The sequence below is a fragment of the Lactuca saligna genome, chromosome 5, assembly GCF_052625555.1.
Source record: "Lactuca saligna cultivar CGN05327 chromosome 5, ASM5262555v1, whole genome shotgun sequence".
Lineage (NCBI taxonomy): Eukaryota > Viridiplantae > Streptophyta > Magnoliopsida > Asterales > Asteraceae > Lactuca > Lactuca saligna.
In genome coordinates this window covers 292366413-292385828 of record NC_136421.1, presented here as the reverse complement: position 1 = coordinate 292385828, position 19416 = coordinate 292366413, and the positions used below count along the sequence as shown (strand labels likewise).

The following is a 19416-nucleotide window of genomic DNA, read 5'->3' as shown; positions in this document are numbered from 1 at the left end:
TAAGAAGAAGGGAGAGTAGCTTTTATGCTTTATGATAGGTCTTAATGATTAAGAACCATATCTCAATTGATCCTCTAAGTGAGTCTTGGTACAATTGTATGTCCAAGAAGAGGAATCAAAGATTGAAGAAATGGTCAAATCAAGAAGTCAATCATACTTCGTTCCAAAACAAGTCTTAAAGTCAAGATTGTGACATTGAGTGAATAGTATTAAGAAGGTTTATAACATTCATCAATTGTGGAAAATTGTGATGTCTTGGATAAGACAAAGACCAACTAGGACCAATTTATGAAGTGTTTTGATAAAAGCTACACTAACTCTTGAATATTTGGTTGTCAACAAATGTTTATTGACAAGAGAATCTTATATGTCAAGGAGTCAGTGGGAGTCTTAATGGTCTTGAAAGGTTTCAAGAACAAATCAAATAAACCTTATTGATCATCACTAGCACACGAGTTGAGTTTTACAACCTATCGTGAAGACATTATTTTGTTTCTGTGCCAATCCAATCGAGTTAATTATGCATGTGAGTCCTATGAGTTCTCATTTGAATGCATAAAAGGCAAGGACCTTGATCAATGGAAAGTACATTGATAGGAAAAGGTGAGCTGCTTAACTACTTGGAAGACGTAGTGGGCAGCTGTGCTACCATAAGGCAAGAAATCAAGATTAAGGAAGTTCGATCCATATGAGTTTGAATTTGTCGTAAACTTTAGTTTTAACAAATTCACATGGATAAGAACACATACACCGTTTAAATCTAAGTGTCATAAGATTTCCTCCTTCATGAAAATGATTGTGAGGAAATGCTTTCACTAAGAAAGATTTTAAAAGATAGTGATTGTAAAATTGCATTCTCGAATTCAATCATGGTTACGGTATCCCTTTCCATAATTTGAATTGTGAAGTTTGGCAATTAGTCTTAATTGTTTAGACACACATATCAACTATCAAAGGCAAAGGTGTACAAGTTCAAGAAGCCTTGATAAAAGATTATCAAAGCACTAAATATTAGAAACATGAACTTAAGAAATTCAATAAGTATTGTTTTTCTGAAAGTTAAGATGTTTATGAATACATGTCGAAGCTAGTGGGAGCATAAGTGTTATGTTTTATAATAATCATCATGATAGTGGGAGCATAAATGTTATGATTGTATGATTATTAAGGCACGTATTGCATAGTTGGCAATATTAATTATAGAAAACAAGAGTCATACTTTGCAAAGTTATAAGAGTTGAAAAGTTGTTTTGCTATAATTAAGGGAGAGAATATTATGCTTCATTTCAAATCTAAAGGATTAGGTTGTGGAATGTTAATAAATTTAGTCAAGGGTACATAGTGTGTTCTTAAAATTTCGATTATGATTACGGCATTCCTCTTCACACTACGAATTTTGAGAACATAGCAAATAAAACATTATGCGTCGTGTCCCATACGCTTCGAGTATAGGATCGATTGCAAATGATTTAATGTTTGACCATTCTAAGATTTTCCAAATGTCTAGTGCATTTAGAGGGAAAAGGGACTAGAATTGGTTTGGACTAAAATAATTAAACAACTATCAAAGGATGATTCGAAGTTCGACGAGAATTGGTCGCTTGTGAGTAGTTGGAAGTATAGTATTGGAAATTATGGAAATGTTTCCATATTGGATGGACAATATCGACATCATTACGAATAGATAAGATTCTAGTTGGAAAATATGGAAGCGTGTCCATATTGGGAAGTAAATATTGAAAATCTATGACTAGATTAGAAACCTTCATGCAAAAGGATGTTCAAAGGAATGTACTTTGAGTGAGAGACATCATATCTAAGGAATTGTCTTGTAACAATCTCCGATAGAGGACTTTGTAATATCATTGGCAATAGTCTTTGAGACTTTGGTGCAGTGACATTACAAAAGGATCGTTGCATAAAGTGTTAGAATCTAGTATATTCTATAAGTAACAAGAATTTGATATTCTTACACTTAAGAAAATGGATTCGGAGTTGTAAAATGAGAATGATTGGAAATGTGTTCAATTTGTCTATTTCACAAAAGTAAGAACCATAGGTAAACATTGTGTGCATGCTAAGAGCATGGGACAAGTGTAATAATTCAAGTAAAAAGTTGATTACCCGAAACGACAAATAATGAGTAATCGATATGGTGATAAATAAAACGTGTTTTGTTTATACTCAAAGGTTTGAGGCCATATGGGATTAGTATTATTCTTGTGTTTCACTTTGCATGTTTTGACTTCCAGAATAATTGATTTTATTAAGAATAATCGAATTATTCAAACGGGCCACAGTCGTTCATATGTTGGAAGTAGATATGAATGAAGACTGTCGTGAATTGGTGTGTGGATTGTCTAAAAGAGTATTAGACATAAGCAAATGTTTGCTGCAACGTTCATGAGTGCTTATGAATATGATTTGAGCATTGGATTAAACCCACGCTCACTTGGATCACTATCTCGAGTGATTAGTGAGACGATAACATCTTATATTCTTGAAACCGAGATGTGTGAGTTGTATCTTGCTAATCGGTTGCACATTGATAATATGTAAACGCACTAGTAACTTGGTGTTATAAAACATATTGTTGTGTGTGATTTGGTTAATGAGTGCAAGCAAGCATTGTATCAAAGTTTATTCGTTCCTTTTATCCAAGGTAGGATAAAAGCGATATCTTTGGGCCCCTCGATGGTTTAGTGATGACATACGTAAATGCTCGGTCGGGCTAGGGCTAATTTGATTTGTTCAATTAGTCTGTCGTCATAAATCGGAAATCGAGATATAGTACAAAGAGAATGATTTGAAATCATACCTCATACGATATCTAGAATGGAGGAATATATGATCCCTTATCTAAGGACACGCGTATCTGATATGATCAGAGTTGAAAGCGGCTTTGGAAAGCTACGATTGCATATCAGGATCTGAATTCATACGCAGAATAGTTGTTAGACTTATCCAAGTGGGAGACTGTTGGATTAGTGTCTAATTCCATAACTATTTTGGTATGTACTTGACCCGATGGTGCATGGTCCTTTTGGGTTGCCTTCACCAAAGCAACTTGATAGGATGATTTATGGAGAGTAAGGATTAAATATGATTTATTGATGTATTATGAGAATAATATATTAAAGGAGAAATCATATTGTATAATTAATATTAGTCAATAATTAATTGGTAATTAGTTTGTGACTAAAAGAGATTAATTAAATTTAAGGGACTGGAATTGTAATTATAGGATAATTGCAATTTGGGCCATGGATTGCCTTATATTAAAGGATGGACGAATTCTAATGGGAAACCCATAAGGAAATCATCCATGGACTTAATAAAAGGAGTCTCTGGGTTGCTTAGGGCTTAAGCATCCAAATTAGGGTTTCCTTGTTAGATAACCCTAATAGCCCAACTATATAAAGACCCCTTAAGGCTCAAAAACATGGCTAATGTTCTTGTAAGGGTTTACACACGTTTTTGGCAGCCTCCATCCTCTCTCCTCTTCATCCTCTTGCTTATGGTGTTTGTGAGCCATTAGAGGAGTGACACTTGTGACTCTAAGTCTTCCAAAGTCAATATAAGGAGGAATTAGGATTGTTATTGCTACATAACAATCAAGGTAACATTATAAACTCATTCTTATGTTAATATGATTATTTGAATACTAGAATTAGGGTTTATAGTCTTGGATTCAAAGCATGTACAATAGAGAAACCTAGATCCAAGCATTAGGGTTTGTATGAGCACATAGGATGTCTTATGACCAAAACCCATCAGTAACGTCCCAAATATCAAGACCAAAAATTTTTGTTTTTAAATTAATAAAACTATTATCCAAAACATAATCATAAAAACCATGGTGAATTAAGTGTATCAACTACATCGCAAAACATCATAGTAACATAAAATTCGGTTGAAAGTGGTGTGTGCACTGCAATCATCCCGGACTCTTCCCCTTCGAACCAGAAGTACCCAAAAACATAAACTGAGAACTATAATCACAAAGCTTAGTGAGTTCCCCAAAATACCACATATCATACGTAATAAACATATAATGGGCCCCGTCCTACATCGAGCTCCTCTCGGTATACGGATCTGTCAGTCATCAGGTCCCATCTGGTATATGTATAAACATATAAACAGATAAACATATAACACATGTAATAATCACAAAGATAAATAGCATACATAATGGTCATCAGGACCCGCCTGGTAAGTATACAAGCACATAACACATGCAAGAGTCACGCAAACATCTAACATCCTAACATAACAAACCATGGGCCGCATTGGTGCCTTCAACCCGCTAAACATAGTGAGGAAACTCACATCTAGCTGTTGAAATACACAAACGAATCTCTGCCCGTTGGTCTGGAAAATCCCCACGCTATCATCATCAAAATAATATCTAATTATTAATTGGATCTCGATCCATAACCAAGAATCTTAGTTACTTAGCCCATAACCATGGTAAAAGACCATTTTACCCTTTTTCTAACTTGGCATAAAGCCAAGGCCCAACCTAACTACTAAAAAGGCCCAAATCCTAAATGGCAACCCAAAGCCCAATTATGGCCCAATCTTCCAAAAAGGGCCCAAAACCCATCATGGGCCTAAATCCAAGGAAGCCCAATATACTAGTCAAAAGCCCAAAATCAGAAGTCTAATGGCCCACCAAGGCCTAAACTTAGAAAGCTCAAACTATGGCCCAAACCGAGAATGTCATGCCCAAATGTCCATCTACTAAGTATGCAGGGCGTACTCAGCAGCTTCAGGCTCCAAAACTACTTCATTAAGCTTTTTAACAGTTAAGACCTTTTGCCAAACTCTCAGATATGGTCCCAAATAGTGACTTATCATGTAAAGTTGGCAACTTTACACTCATGCATAACTTAATGGGATTCGAAGTTCAAAAATGAGCTTAATAAAGATCTTAATACATGCATGGACCAACATCCTCCATAAAGCTTGCATTTTTATGAACATTGGACCTCTATGGAGCTAAGATCTAACATCTATTGCTTCCGGAGTAGATCAAAAGCTCAACTTTAATTCAAAAGATTGAAAAATGCACAAATAACACCATAAAGTGGATCTAGCACAAATGACCATCAAAGTGAGAGCTTTTTACCTCAAAGGCTTGCAAATGTCAAGGTAACTCTAGATATACAAGCTCAAGCTATTCCCCACAAGTGTTCCTCTTCTTCTTCTTCACCACAAACACCAACAAACATACTTTCAAGCTCAAATCTCACCAAATGCACTTAGGGTATCGTTTTTAGGGTAAAGGGTGATGGAGGTTGATCAAAAATGTCCAAGAGATGCTATAATGATGTTTAAATAGGGTGCAAAGCCTAAAAATTAGGGTTTGCCCCTGCACCATATACGTCATGCGTACTCCACGTACGCCTCACGTACATGGGTAAAACTCGCGATCAGACAGTGGGCTAGTACGCTAAGCGTACTCATAGAGTACGCCCCGAGTACTATCCAGGGACCAAAATGTTGATAATTTTCATTAAAGGGCTAAAAGGAAACTTACCAAAACTCGAATGTTACATTTGTAATCAAATTTCTTCAACTTTTTTTTTTTTGTAAACAAAAAAACAAAATTATTTTCATACTTATTATACTTTTCAATCTTATTTTATGATAAATCATCGCTTGAAATTAAAACAATAAAACACACAAGCCACAACAGAAGTAGACCGATTATGAAATTGAAGCACAACAAGTGAGCATTGGATTTCTTAGAAAACCGATTCTAATTTTTTAGATCAAAACAATCAGTTAATCAATAATACGAAATTGAAGGCCAAAATCGATTATGAAATTGAATGATCTTATTGGATTTTGAAACTTACAATTTTGATTTATGAATCAGATGATGCATTTATTTTGAATTTAGGTAATCAATAATCAAACACACTCACACACTCTCAATGACTTAGCAAGTTCAAGAGAATGAGTAACGTCATAGCAACTTTTGACTTGGATTGGCGTGAATCTAAAGACGTAGTGACTTTGGCTTGGTAACCATACCTTTGAATTAATTTTGTTTTCGGACCCAATTTACTAGTCTACTATAAATAGTATGTAAAAATTGAGTCTCATCCATGAAATAGGTCATATGTAGTCACCCACCTCGCACACCCTCAAAGACCTTCAAAGATGACCATGTGTTTTCTAAATAATTATTACACAAAACTACCAATCATGATTATATTTGTAGTTTTTTTTTTTCTTTTCAATTGAAAACATATTTCTAAATTCTATATTTTGAATTAGATATTTAACTAAATATATTATTTAATTGTATGCTGCATTATTCCATTTATTGTGTTTTCTTTAATCAGTGAAATAATATTTAAATTAAAGTGGGAGGGAATTAATGAGAAAACAAACAAACACAAAACCCCACAAGTTTTCCTTTCGAAGAAGCAAAAGAACATGCTTCGTGGTTATCGCCATCATATTCCGGTAAGTGTTGTTCAAAATCATTACCATACATGCCAACTACAAAATAATATCCCCATTTTATTAATATCTTATAAATATTATTTATAGAATAAAACATTTATTTTGTCGCTAACTATTTTCGGCAACTCATACAAAATTTTATGATTATTTAATATTTTGTATTATACAAAAATTCCAATCGATTAAACCTGTAAGTGGGCAATATCATCAATTATAATTATTATCATCGATTAAATGTATCCCACCAAAGTGGTCCCTTTTTTATTATTATTATTATTATTATTATTATTATTATTATTATTATTATTATTACTATTATTACTACTACTACTGCTGATGGTTTTAGTCAAAAAGAATCGAAGAGTTTAAAAGTTTGCTCTTACGTGAACTCATCAATCATAGGACAAACAGATAATTGTGTTTCTTCTAAATAACAATAATATTCATTGATACATTATTTGTACAACTAAAACTTAGGGATGGATTTTGTAATTTACCCTGTATGAAATATACGTTTTTAACGGGATTTCATTAAACTAACATAGTGCAACATGTATTTAAAGAAAAGAATTTTAAAAAAATGATAAAAATAACCATAAAATCCAGAATGAGGCATTCAACAAAAATATTTTTTCTGATAAAAAATATATTTAAGACTTCCAGACTAAAATTTTAAAGTTTGAAAAGTTAAACAAAAACTCCATATGATATTAAGACATAAAATAAAACATTTTTAAAAACGAAGATACTACATACTTTAAAATGAACATTTCGATTATAAGTAGAAATACTTCATCAAAAAAAATAATAAAAAAAGCTCGGGAATTTAGAAAATAGTCTGAATTGGACATCTTAGAGAAAATGATAATTTCTCTAAAACTGATTATTTTAAATAGGCCATTAATTTTTTTTAAAGCATATGTAAAATTCATATGATCCGTAATCTGATTATTGAAGACCTGAAGTGATCACTTTGAAAACATCTAAGATCTAACTTGTACTTGTACATACACATCACTGACAACACTAACTCACTAAGAACAAATAAATTAAAAGAAAATAATAATAAAAAAAATATATATCAAGAAAAAAGAAAGCATCACCCACTTCAAGAACCTGTAGCTGCATGCTCACTGTTTCATGTCAATTTCACTCATTGTTTGATGGCGAAGACGACAATGGAAGCACCTTTGAAGCAGCTGAAATTTGATGACTTTGTTGAATCTTTCCCTTACTTTCGACCAATTTTACAAAAGAGCCATCTTTCTCCTCCATTTTCGCAGAAGAATTCGCCTCTTTTCCAGACTCTAATTCCATCAATCTTCTCAAAAGCTTCTCCTCTGCATCTCTCAAGAACTTGAACGTAGGAGGTGGTGAAGATCCGACCTTGTTAATATCAATATCATAAAGCGGATTAAAACCATGGTGATGAAATTGAAAACTTTCCGGATTTAGCAAATGTGACGCCTTCAATGGCGGCGAAGCTTGTGGGGTATCGAAATGAGCAAGAAGATCACTCAAACTTCTGGTTCTTGACCCTTTTCTACTCCTCTCTGATTCCAAATCCTCTTTGGTTTCTTCATTAATGGTGGTTAAAAACCTTGGAGGTCCATGGAGATTATGCAGCCTCATGAGTTCAAGATCGAAACTTTCTTCTTCAGAACCCATTAAAACCAGATCTTCCACCAAACCCATCTCTGGATCTTGTTGTTTTTCTTGGGTTTTTGTGGGTTCTGAAGAATTAAGGTTTTTCCAACAGGAAATGTAGGAGGAGATGTGAGTAGGGGTATAATTGGAAGAACAAGAAGAAAAAGATAGCTTTAGATTTTGGTTTTCAATATCGATTCTTCTTTTCTTCCACCATAGAATATAGTAGAGCTCCGCAGCACAGCCTAAGAGAACACACCCACATACAAAACTCAAACCAATTTCTAAACCACTAAAAGTTGCCATTTTTACCCTTTTGGGAAACTCAACATCAAATGTCCAAAAGATTGATTTTTTGATGTTCTTTTTGGAATTTTTGCAAGTCGGGAAAGCTTGTAATCAGACTCCCTGCGATTGAAAGTCGGCAAAAAAGAAAAAAAGACAGTTGTTGAAATTACACACAAAGGGTCGAGATTTTCTTGAATTGAAGTACTAACTGGAATGAGAATGGAAGATTCTGCTTTTAAATAATTGAGAAATCCCCATTAATTAAATCAAGTGTGTGAAGTTTATAAAAAGCTAGACAACTTCGAAAAGAGCCAAGGAAAATGATGGCTTGTCACATGCCAAGAGAATGCCTAACAGGCGAACTCTGCGATTTTCCAGAGCTCGATTTAATAAATCCAAGGCCCTGCTGCTTTAGTGGTTTGTGGATATTGAATACAAAGTTGTAAGTTGTTCTGAGTTTGTGGACTACAGCATGCCAAAATTTCATTAGAAAATGGCATCCAACTAGACATATGTTTTTATGATTTTTTTTTTTTTGGTAACAACAGATATACTAAAAAAAGAAAACTACCAAGATGCAAGATACATAGTTTTGAATACACTTATACAAGGAAGAACTAAACCAATTCGATCTATCTAATGAAACCAAATTTGATCTATGTTTAACCCCGTTATTTTCATACGAGCGATTCTCACCTTTTTAAACAACAATTTATTCCTTGTCTTCGAGATCTGCCACAAAGAAGCTAATCTCAAGAGATTTGACCTTCTGTTTTGACTCGGGGATTGCAGCATTACACGAAGATCATTCAGGTTGCAAGTTTTTTTTTTTTTTTTTAAAATAAAAATAAGTTATCTTATAGTTTATAGTACATTATAAACTAACTTAAGTAAAATTGTGTTTTAGCCGTGACATTCCCATAGGGCTTCATTCTATTATATAGGTACAAATACATAGATAAAGATAACAATAAATCCTAAATGATTGGATCTTGTTTGTACAACAAATCTAATTATAAGTTATCATAATTTATCTTAAGTACCATGTTTAGATAAGTAGCTCCTAGATTATCACACGAGAATACATAATCTATCTTAAGTACCATGTTTAGATAAGTATCTCCTAGATTATCACACGAGAATACTGGTGGTTGTAACTATTGACCTCCCAATTCTTTAAGCAAAGATTGCACCTAGGTTGCTTCTTCTAAGTTATCGTCTGATTCTCTTATTCCCAGACATATTTCTTTCCTTTCATGTTTTTATTCTTTCCTTACTTTGGGCTCAATTATAGGCTCTTGTTTTGTATTGTCCCTGTATATATTTTGTATCACTTCGTTGAATATGAAAGACAAAATATGAAAGACAGAAAGATTGTTCATACCAAAACTTAGATGGTATCATCTGTACTCTCAAATAAACAACCCTAATATCTTCTTCTTTGCAGTCAATCATGACAGTCGATTCATCCTCAGGGAAGAAAGTCGAATATCTTCTTCTTTGCAGTCAGTGGATGCAGTGCGATGCCATGATCAAAGGCTGGCTCACTACCGCGATGGAGAAAAACATAAGAGACAGCGTCAAATACGCTGGAACAGCTTTCGAAATTTGGAACGATCTCAAGGAAAGGTTTGGGAAGGAGAGTGCGCCACAAGCGTATGAACTCAAACAAACCCTAAACAATACCCGTCAAGATGGCTCATCTGTGTCTACTTATTACACTCGTTTACGGGCACTGTGGGATGAAATTCAAACTGTTTTCCCAGCCCCACGGTGCTCATGTGGGAAGTGTTCTTGTGATGTCGGGAAGAAGATTAGTGAACAAAAGGAAAAGGAGAGAGTTTATGAGTTTCTTATGGGATTAGATGGGGAGTTCTTGGTCATAAGAACTCAAATATTAGCAATGAATCCTACTCCATCCTTAGGCACCACCTATCACTTTGTGTTAGAAGATGAACAGCAACGAGCAATATTTGGGGGGAAAAGAATAGGAACCGAGACAACTGCTTTCGATGCCTACGCCCCTGTCAAGCACGACGGGAACCATGGGTCTCATAGTGGGAGTTCGAATCAAAAGCAAGTCAAAAGAAATAACCGCTCGGAGCATTGTGATTTCTGTGAGAGAGATGGACATACTAAGGAAGGGTGCTTCAAAAGGATTGGCTACCCGGAATGGTGGTCGAGGAAAGGCAAACGTTAAAAGGGAAAAGCAACGGCAGGTTGTGTTGAAATTAACTCCAATCCTATACCAGGACTAAACGATGAACAATATCAAGCCTTCTTAAACCATTTTGCAAAGAAAGCAAACATCCTCAAGGATGGTGCAACTCCAGAAGCCAACATGGTGGGTAGAAGCAACGAAGGTAACGACTGGATCATTGATTCGGGTTGTACCGAACATGTAACCCATAAGGCCGAATGGCTGGAAGGTAAAACCGTATCAACACACGAATTGCCTGTTGTTATACCAAATGGTGATTCCATACCCGTTGAAGGAAAAGGAGATTACCATCTACCTAATGGATCCACCATAAAAGGGATTCTACATGTTCCAAAATTCAAGTGCAATTTATTGTCTGTGAGCCGATTAGAAAAAGATCTCCAATACTATGTAACCTTTTTCCTGGATTTTTGTTTCATGCAGGATTTGCGTTCGAAGGAATTGATTGGAGTGGGTAATTGCAAGCATGGACTGTATCGAATGCAGATGGTGGAAAATAAAAGAAGGGCAATGATGACTACAACAAGGTTATGGCACAGGAGGCTTGGCCACACCTCTAGTAATAAATTATCTCATTTTATTTTGTTGAGAATGTTGATTTTAAAACTTTGGATTGTGATTCATGTGCTAAAGCTAAACACACCAAATTGCCTTTCCAATTAAGTTTTATTAAAAGCAAAGAATGCTTTGAATTATTGCACTGTGATATATGAGGGAGATATAGAAATCCTTCTCTTACTAGATCAAGATATTTTTTAACAATTGTGGATGATTATAGTCGGTCCATTTGGATTTTTCTTCTTAAAAACAAATTTGAGGCAAGTGATTGTATAATGAATTTTCACAAAGTGGTCAAGACACAATTTGGCAAAACGATTAAAAGAGTTCGTTGCGATAACGGAGGGGAGTTCACATCAAACCGCATGAATGAATTTTATGTTGAGCATGGCATCTTACTCGAAACCACCTGTCCACACACCCCACAACAAAATGGTGTGGTGGAACGAAAGCATAGGCATCTTCTCGAGACTGCACGAGCCCTCAGATTTGAAGCAAATTTACCAATCAAATTTTGGGGAGAGTGTGTCATGACGGCCGCTTACATATTTAACTGTCTCCCTTCGAAGGCTATCAACAACAAGACCCCGTTTGAAATTCTTTTTCAACAAAAACCAAGCTATGAGCACATGAAAGTATTTGGATGTCTTGCTTACTTTCGAAACACGAATACGAAGGGAGATAAATTCGAGTTAAGGGGGAGCCCGGCGGTATTTTTAGGTACCCACCAGGAACAAAAGGCTACAAAATATATGACACAACTCTTAACAAAATTTTCATATCAAGAGATGTGGGATTTGTTCAAAATATTTTTCCTTATGCCAATTCTAAGGTCGTTGATGTACAGGAAAACAAAGACCTTTTTGATTTCCCTCCATGGTACTACAAAGAAAACATTGGGTGGATAAAGAAGCAATGGACCAAAATAAAGGCCCACATGAAAATGAGACATATGAAAGTGGATCTAATGTATTAGAACAAAATGATAATGCACAACCAAGAAACAATGGTTGGCCTCATCAAGATGAAAATGGGCCACGTGAACCTGTTGTTGCACAAGAAGAATACACATCAGATTTTCCAACTGAGAATATAAGTGAGCATGCAGATGTAAATGAAGAACATGAGCCAGTAAGGCAGCAAAGAGTTAGAACCAAGCCGAGACGACTAAACGATTTCGTCGTTAACCTTCCACCATCCATTGATCATGCATCACCCACTCCCAATCAAGAACCTTCGACAATACATCCTTTAGATAATTTCATCTCTTATGATAAGTTCACCAACAATCATAAAGCTTTTTTGGCGGCCAATGGCATAGCCGATGAGCCGAAATCCTTTAATCAAGTCGTACAGGACGAGAAATGGAAGGAAGCAATGGAAAAGGAAATACAAGCTCTAGAAGAAAATGAAACATGGATGCTCGAAGAGCTACCCGAAAGAAAACATGTTATCGATTCAAAGTGGGTCTACAAGGTAAATTACAAACCCAATGGTGAAGTGGAGAGATACAAAGCAAGGCTTGTCGCGAGAGGGTTCACCCAGTTAGAAGGAGTTGACTTTCATGACACATTTGCCCCCGTTGCAAAGCTTGTCACAGTTCGCACTCTTCTTGTCATGGTAGTTATAAGGGATTGGCAAATCCACCAATTAGACGTCAATAATACCTTCCTACACGGAGACCTAAACGAAGAGGTTTACATGAAAGTCCCACAAGGTTTTAAAAAGGGGAAAGAAAACAAGGTTTGCAAGTTAAAAAAATTGTTATACAACTTGAAACAAGCATCACGGAATTGGTACCAAAAGTTCACTTCTGCCCTCCTGGTTCTTGGTTTCAAATAGTCAAAGACCGATCATTCTCTCTTCATTTACAGAAGGGGAAAAATATTTATGGCTACTCTTATCTACGTTGATGACGTGATTATCGTTGGAAATAACCCCTCGAAAATTAATGAGACGAAGGAATATCTCAACAAGAGTTTTAGCATCAAAGACTTAGGGAACCTAAAATACTTCCTAGGGATAGAAGTGGCGCGAACGAAGGAAGGTTTAGTCCTCAACCAACGCAAATACACCCTAGACATACTAAAAGACTGTGGTGCTCTAGGTTCACAACCAAGTGCGTTTGCCAATAAGCAAAATCTGAAGGTGGAAAAGGACGAAGAAGGGTCGCGAGTTGATGCAAAACAATATAAACGTCTCATTGGGAGACTACTTTACTTACAAGCAACTCGACCGAACATTGTCTATTCAGTTAATGTTTTAAGTCAGTTTGTTTCTGATCCACGACACAGCCATATGGAAGCAGCAACAAGGATCTTGAGGTATCTAAAATCCACACCAGGCCAAGGAATTTTACTACCAAAAGAAGGTGGTTCAAATTTAGTTGCATATTCCGACTCCGATTGGCTTGGATGTCCCGATTCAAGAAGGTCTAGAACCGGCTATTTGTTAATTCTAGGAGGAGCGCCAATCTCATGGAAATCCAAGAAACAGTGGGTTGTTTCTCGTTCATCTGCCGAGGCGGAATATCGGGCAATGGCAACCACAGTTAGCGAAATATTATGGATACGGTGGTTGCTAAGCGAACTTGAACTAACTCAAGATCAACCAACATCGCTCTTTTGCGACAACCAAGCAACTAGACACATTGCCAAAAATCCAGTATATCATGAACGGACCAAGCATGTTGAAATGGACTGTTTTTTTGTCCGTGAGCGGGTAGAATCAAAGGAAATTCAACCAAGACAGATCGATATTAAGGCCCAAATTGCAGACTTGTTTACTAAAGCTTTGGGTTTGCAACAACTGTAATTCCTTCTTGGCAAGTTAGGCATTTGTAACCTTCACGCTCCAACTTGAGGGGGAGTCTAAGTTATCATCTGTTTCTCTTATTCCCAGACATATTTCTTTCCTTTCATGTTTTTATTCTTTCCTTACTTTAGGCTCAATTATAGGCTCTTGTTTTGTATTGTCCTTGTATATATTTTGTATCACTTAGTTGAATATGAAAGACAAAAAGATTTTTCATACCAAAACTTAGACTTCTGTTGTATCATTTGAAAGATCCTTGTATTCAACTTTTGTACTTGATCTTGATACGATAGGTTCCTTGCAAGAACTCCAAGAAATCAAATTTGGCCGTAGAAATACAGCAAAACCTCCGGTAGACCTGCAAAAATCTAGACATCCAACACAATCAACATTTGTATATAGACAGAAGCGTAGCATTCGATCATTGAATACCTCTATTACGGATTCAAAAAAAATGTTCACAAACTTACAAGTTCAAAAGGAATACCTGAGGTATTGTTGGAAACTAAGGGCGTCGTTGTGACATCCCTAAAATTTCAGAACCAATTAAAACTTTTTATTTACGCTTGAAGTTATTGTGTTGCAGAAAATATCAGTTTAATTAAAACATTTTTGAGATAAAGCTATTTCATTATATTAAAATACCAATGATGTCACTATTAATATCCTAACATACGTCACAACATAAATAAAGAGGTCCTGAAATACTAATATAGATTCATCTCTTATTTCACTCAGCATCATAATTAGTTTCCAACAACCTTAGTTTTGTTACTTATGATGCATATAAATTGAGCAGTTCATGTTTGGGAAACCTGGTGAGATGCATGAGTTTTCAAGCTTGTAATATTTTAATGATAATAATTCATAATAACATTCTTGCAAAAAAAAACATTTACTAATATAGATGTATATAATCTGATGTAAGATCATCTACCTTGCTCAATCGATTCTCACAAATCCTAATCCGACGGTCATCTAGAAGAATCACCTTACCTGATTAATCATCTGAGCAACTGTTTGGCTACACAACTATGGGGCTCCTTGGCCAGTGTAAGTTATATTAAGGCAACCAATGTTCAAAGTATTTGATAAATATGGTATCTCATTTTATTTACGTCTGTGGGTTATAACTCCACATTAGCAACGTAATTCAATAGACCGCCTAGAATAGTCAAGTGTTGTCATCTACTTTGGTCGATGATCGAGACATACTTGTCGGTTGTCTGATCTGGACCCACCATTTCTCGTCATCCAAAAAGAGGACTACTACTCTTCACATTGATCTCACACTCTACCCCAGGATGAGACCTATTCGACATTCTACTTAATTTGACCTAGGCATCTTTTATAAGCCTTACTTTCATAGCTAAACAAGGCTATAGTTAAAGGCGTTCTACTTCCAATACAAATCCTAATCAAGCAGTGTAACGCCTGGGTTTCGGGGCTAAGCATTTTTAGATGATGTAATAGTCTAGGTCAACTATTGTAACTCTTTTTGATGTAATAAAGATGAAATATTTTAATTTTATGTGAATTATGTGTATTTGTGTGCTTATTACTTTATTATAAATATATATTTAATAAAGAATAAAAATAAGCGTCAAAATTAAAGTATGAAATAAATCCGATATCTCTGCATAAAGTCGTAGTGATCGAAACAAGGATTTTGGGGATATAAAGAATGCCGAAATCCAAGTTATAACGAAGAAGTTATGGCCCGCCGAAGTTTTACGGAAAAACCGGCACGGCACCGGGAGACGTAAATAGTGAATTTACGATGGAGGAATTTTTATCCTTACTGATCTAAACGAAAGTCGTAGAATATGTTAAACCGAGAAAATCCATAAAAAGAACGCCCAAATCTGACTTCGTATGAAAAAGTTATGATTTTTCTAAGATTCGGCTTAGCAGTGCCCAGCCCTACACTCGAATTTTAGTTCGAGTGGTTTTTGGCTTACGCAACCTAAATGAGAGTTGAAGATCTCATTAATAGGAAATCAACGGTAAAAAGACAGACGAAAACAGAGTCCGTATGTAGAAGTTATGAATTTTACGCGGATGTTTAACAGTATAATCTCTTTGTACTGTTAAATTTAAGATCGGTCGAGAATTAGCTGACGGAGTCAAAATGAAAGTTGTAGATCTTATTATTACCTACGTGTGGATATAAATAACATCAAAAACGAAGATCGTATGTGAAAGTTACGGATTTTAGAAGTCGGAAGTGTGCTGTGTGAAAATGAGTGATGTGGCACAATCTTGGCCATTGCTTTCTCCCCAAGTCTTGCCACTAGATGGTGACATGTGGCACCAAGTTCAGCCAATTTTCACCCTATAAATACCACCTATCCCACCTTCATTTTCTTCACACCTTTCTCATTCTTTCTTCTCTTTACTCTCTCTCTCTTTCTCTCTCTAGAACCTCTCTCTAGCCCCGAAATCCCCCGAGAAGCCTAGGGAACCTCCCTAGCACGAGGCGGAAGCCCCGGAGTGCTCGACAGCTCCGAGAAGAAAATCTTTTCGGCTCGGAAACGCTGCTCCAAGCAAAGCCTGGTTTTCTATAAAACCCGTTGTAAGTGAGCTACGCCTACGCTATTTTTAATATAGCTTTTATTTAATTATAGTAACGTTATTAGGAACTTATAATAAATACTTGGGCTATTATTATGAGTTATATAAGTATTTTTTAACGCTTATATAATAGTAATAATAGCTAGACTATTAATTAGTCTCCGCGAATAATAGACTAAATTCTAGTGGTAATAATACTAGGTTTCGTCGAAGGAAATTCTTTTCAAGAAGCGAAGCGCTGTCTGAGTTCGGAATCACCACCTTTTCAAGTGAGTGCATAGTTACTTTCAGCTTACACATAGATATGAAGTATTTTATATAAATTATGTGATGTGTGTGCATATTATCTGTATACTTGCTATCTATGCTGGATGAACGATTTTATACATTTTTTTTAAAATGATATAAATTGTATATGTATTTTATATCTACAAAAGGTGTTGGGTAAATCATGGGTAAATGTAATAGTTGGTGTGTGACAAAATAAAACAAGGAGAGGCCTCGTTATAGATGTTATTGATGATCCAGTCATCTAGCGGAGTATAGATGACGACCACAGACTATTCTAGACAGTCCAATGGAACGCTAGCAGGCTCGCAACCTGTAGGTGTTTATTTGAACTATGTGTTTAATTGAACTGTGTGCTCACCACGTGTACTTCATCCCCCATATGGTTGCCTTAAGGACATTTATTGCTGAGGAATCCCCTTAGCAGTAGTCTCTATCCCGATGATCGTCCTTAGACTAGGTCCCTTGTGTTAGATGTCTTAGGGACGTAAAGTGAGGATAACGGGAATGGGTAATCGGGTTGGTTTGATAAAGTTAATAAACTTATTTATTGTGGGTTGAAAACCCTATGTGCTCACCAGGCTCCCAAGCCTGACCCACTCAGTTTCTTGTATTACAGGTAGTGGCGCATGAGCATAGATGTGATGTTTTGGACGAGGGATTACGGATATAGGCCTGTAGATATGAAGTAATGTAGTAAGGCCTATGTTGTATTGTTTATACTTATGTATTGTATCGAACATGACATCCCGAGTCTTTTTAATGAAATACATTTCTAAGGAAATGCTTTTGATAAATCTTTATCATAATATTGTTTTGAGTCAAATTCCGCAACTTTTTTTATTAAAAGATTACTCTGATTTTGAAATAAAGTATAAACAAAACCGGTCATTTCTGGCCGGGATTTTGGGGATGTCATAGTTGGTATCAGCGCATTAGTTTAAGCGAACTAGGAATTTGTAGGATTTCTAGATTTAAACTTAGAATGTTAAGCGAAGATTGTGAGGTGTGAGCACTAGCTTATTTTTGGAATTATGCCTAAAATGCTTTTATGTGCTGAATGCTTTGTGCTTGATATGCTGTTAATTGTTCGGATCTATGATCTGTTGCCGACCGCATCTGGAAACCTTATGTGTTTAGGATTCTAAACGTACGACTACGATATTAGAACTAGCATGTAAACGTTTCGTAGATATAAGGATGATTTGAACATCAGTCCCAAATAAAGATCTAAATTCACCTTATTTGGTGTATAGATCAAGATGGCAAGGACCCGTAGCGGAAACGTGAATGCAAATGGGAATAGAAACCAACCCCCAGTAATTGAACAAATACCGGTTGTGGTAGCCGCTGCTGAGCCAATAACGATGGCCGGAGTGCAAGCGATAATCCAGGCGATGTTGGATCGTCAAATGGAAGAAACCATATGTTTGATCCAGAAAAATCAAGAGGAAGCGACTATTTAGATCGAACAGCCCGAATTGAACGAAGGGCGGACTGAGGAGGGAAACTACAATGGGACTGTTGGTCAAGCCAACCCACCAATAGTTCAACAAAACAACCAAGGTGACGAAGTTGAGAGTTATGGATGCAATTACAAGGATTTTCTAACCTGCAAACCATCAACTTTCACGTGAAAGGAAGTTCCGATCGGGGTTATGGATTGGATCTCGGAGATGGAGTTAGCTTTCATGACGTGCGGTTGCAGAGGAAAACTACAGACCACGTTTGCAGTGCGTCAGTTTTGAGGAGGCGCTGTACGTTGGTGGAATACCTTGGGGAAGACTTTAAGCCCCAACAAGCCCTTGCAACTGACATGGGCAGAATTTCTGGTGTAATTCAAACGAAAGTACTGCTCAGCTCAAAACCTACTCAAGTTAGAGAACCGGTTTCTAACCCTAAAGAAGGGAAGCATGTCAATCGATGAATACACGAACAACTTCACAAAAAAGATGCTCAGCTCAAAACCTACTCAAGTTAGAGAACCGGTTTCTAACCCTAAAGAAGGGAAGCATGTCAATCGATGAATACACGAACAACTTCACAAAAAAGATGGAGTTTGCCTTGTGTCTTGTTCCGGATGAGCTGACGAAAATTGATAAGTACGCAAAGGGACTTCCATGGGAGTACGCGGTGCCAGTACGTCAGGCACCTACTCTGGAGGCAGCTATCTGGACTGCCAAGTCTGTGGAGGATATGATTAAGGGAAGAGCTGTCAGCAAAGTCGACGTTGGTGAGAAGAGGAAATTTGAAGGGTCTGCTAAACCCAACAAAAAGAAGAGCAAGTTCGGTTCAAAGAAGTTCGGGGGAGGAAATGAATTTAAATGGTGTGAGAAGTGCAAGAAGAAGCACTCAGGAAAATGTGGCGAGGAAGTAACCTGCTACAAGTATGGGAAAACGGGGCACTATGCCAATGAGTGCACCACCAACAAGAGGGTGTGCTACGAGTGCCGTGAAGAAGGGCATATTGCTAAGGATTGCCCAAAGAAGAAAGATGTGGGAAGGCCCAACATTCCACCGAAGTCGAACATGAGAGCCTTCCAGAT

General features: G+C 36.4%; 1 protein-coding gene across 1 annotated transcript; it reads right to left on the bottom strand.

Moving 5' to 3' along the window:
* Positions 1-7425: 7425 nt before the first annotated feature.
* On the bottom strand, positions 7426-8745 carry LOC145048195 (uncharacterized). The gene has a single exon (XM_078996630.1). The coding sequence runs from the start codon at positions 8431-8433 to the stop codon at positions 7630-7632; it is 804 nt and encodes a 267-aa protein (XP_078852756.1). The 5' UTR covers positions 8434-8745; the 3' UTR covers positions 7426-7629.
* Positions 8746-19416: the final 10671 nt, after the last annotated feature.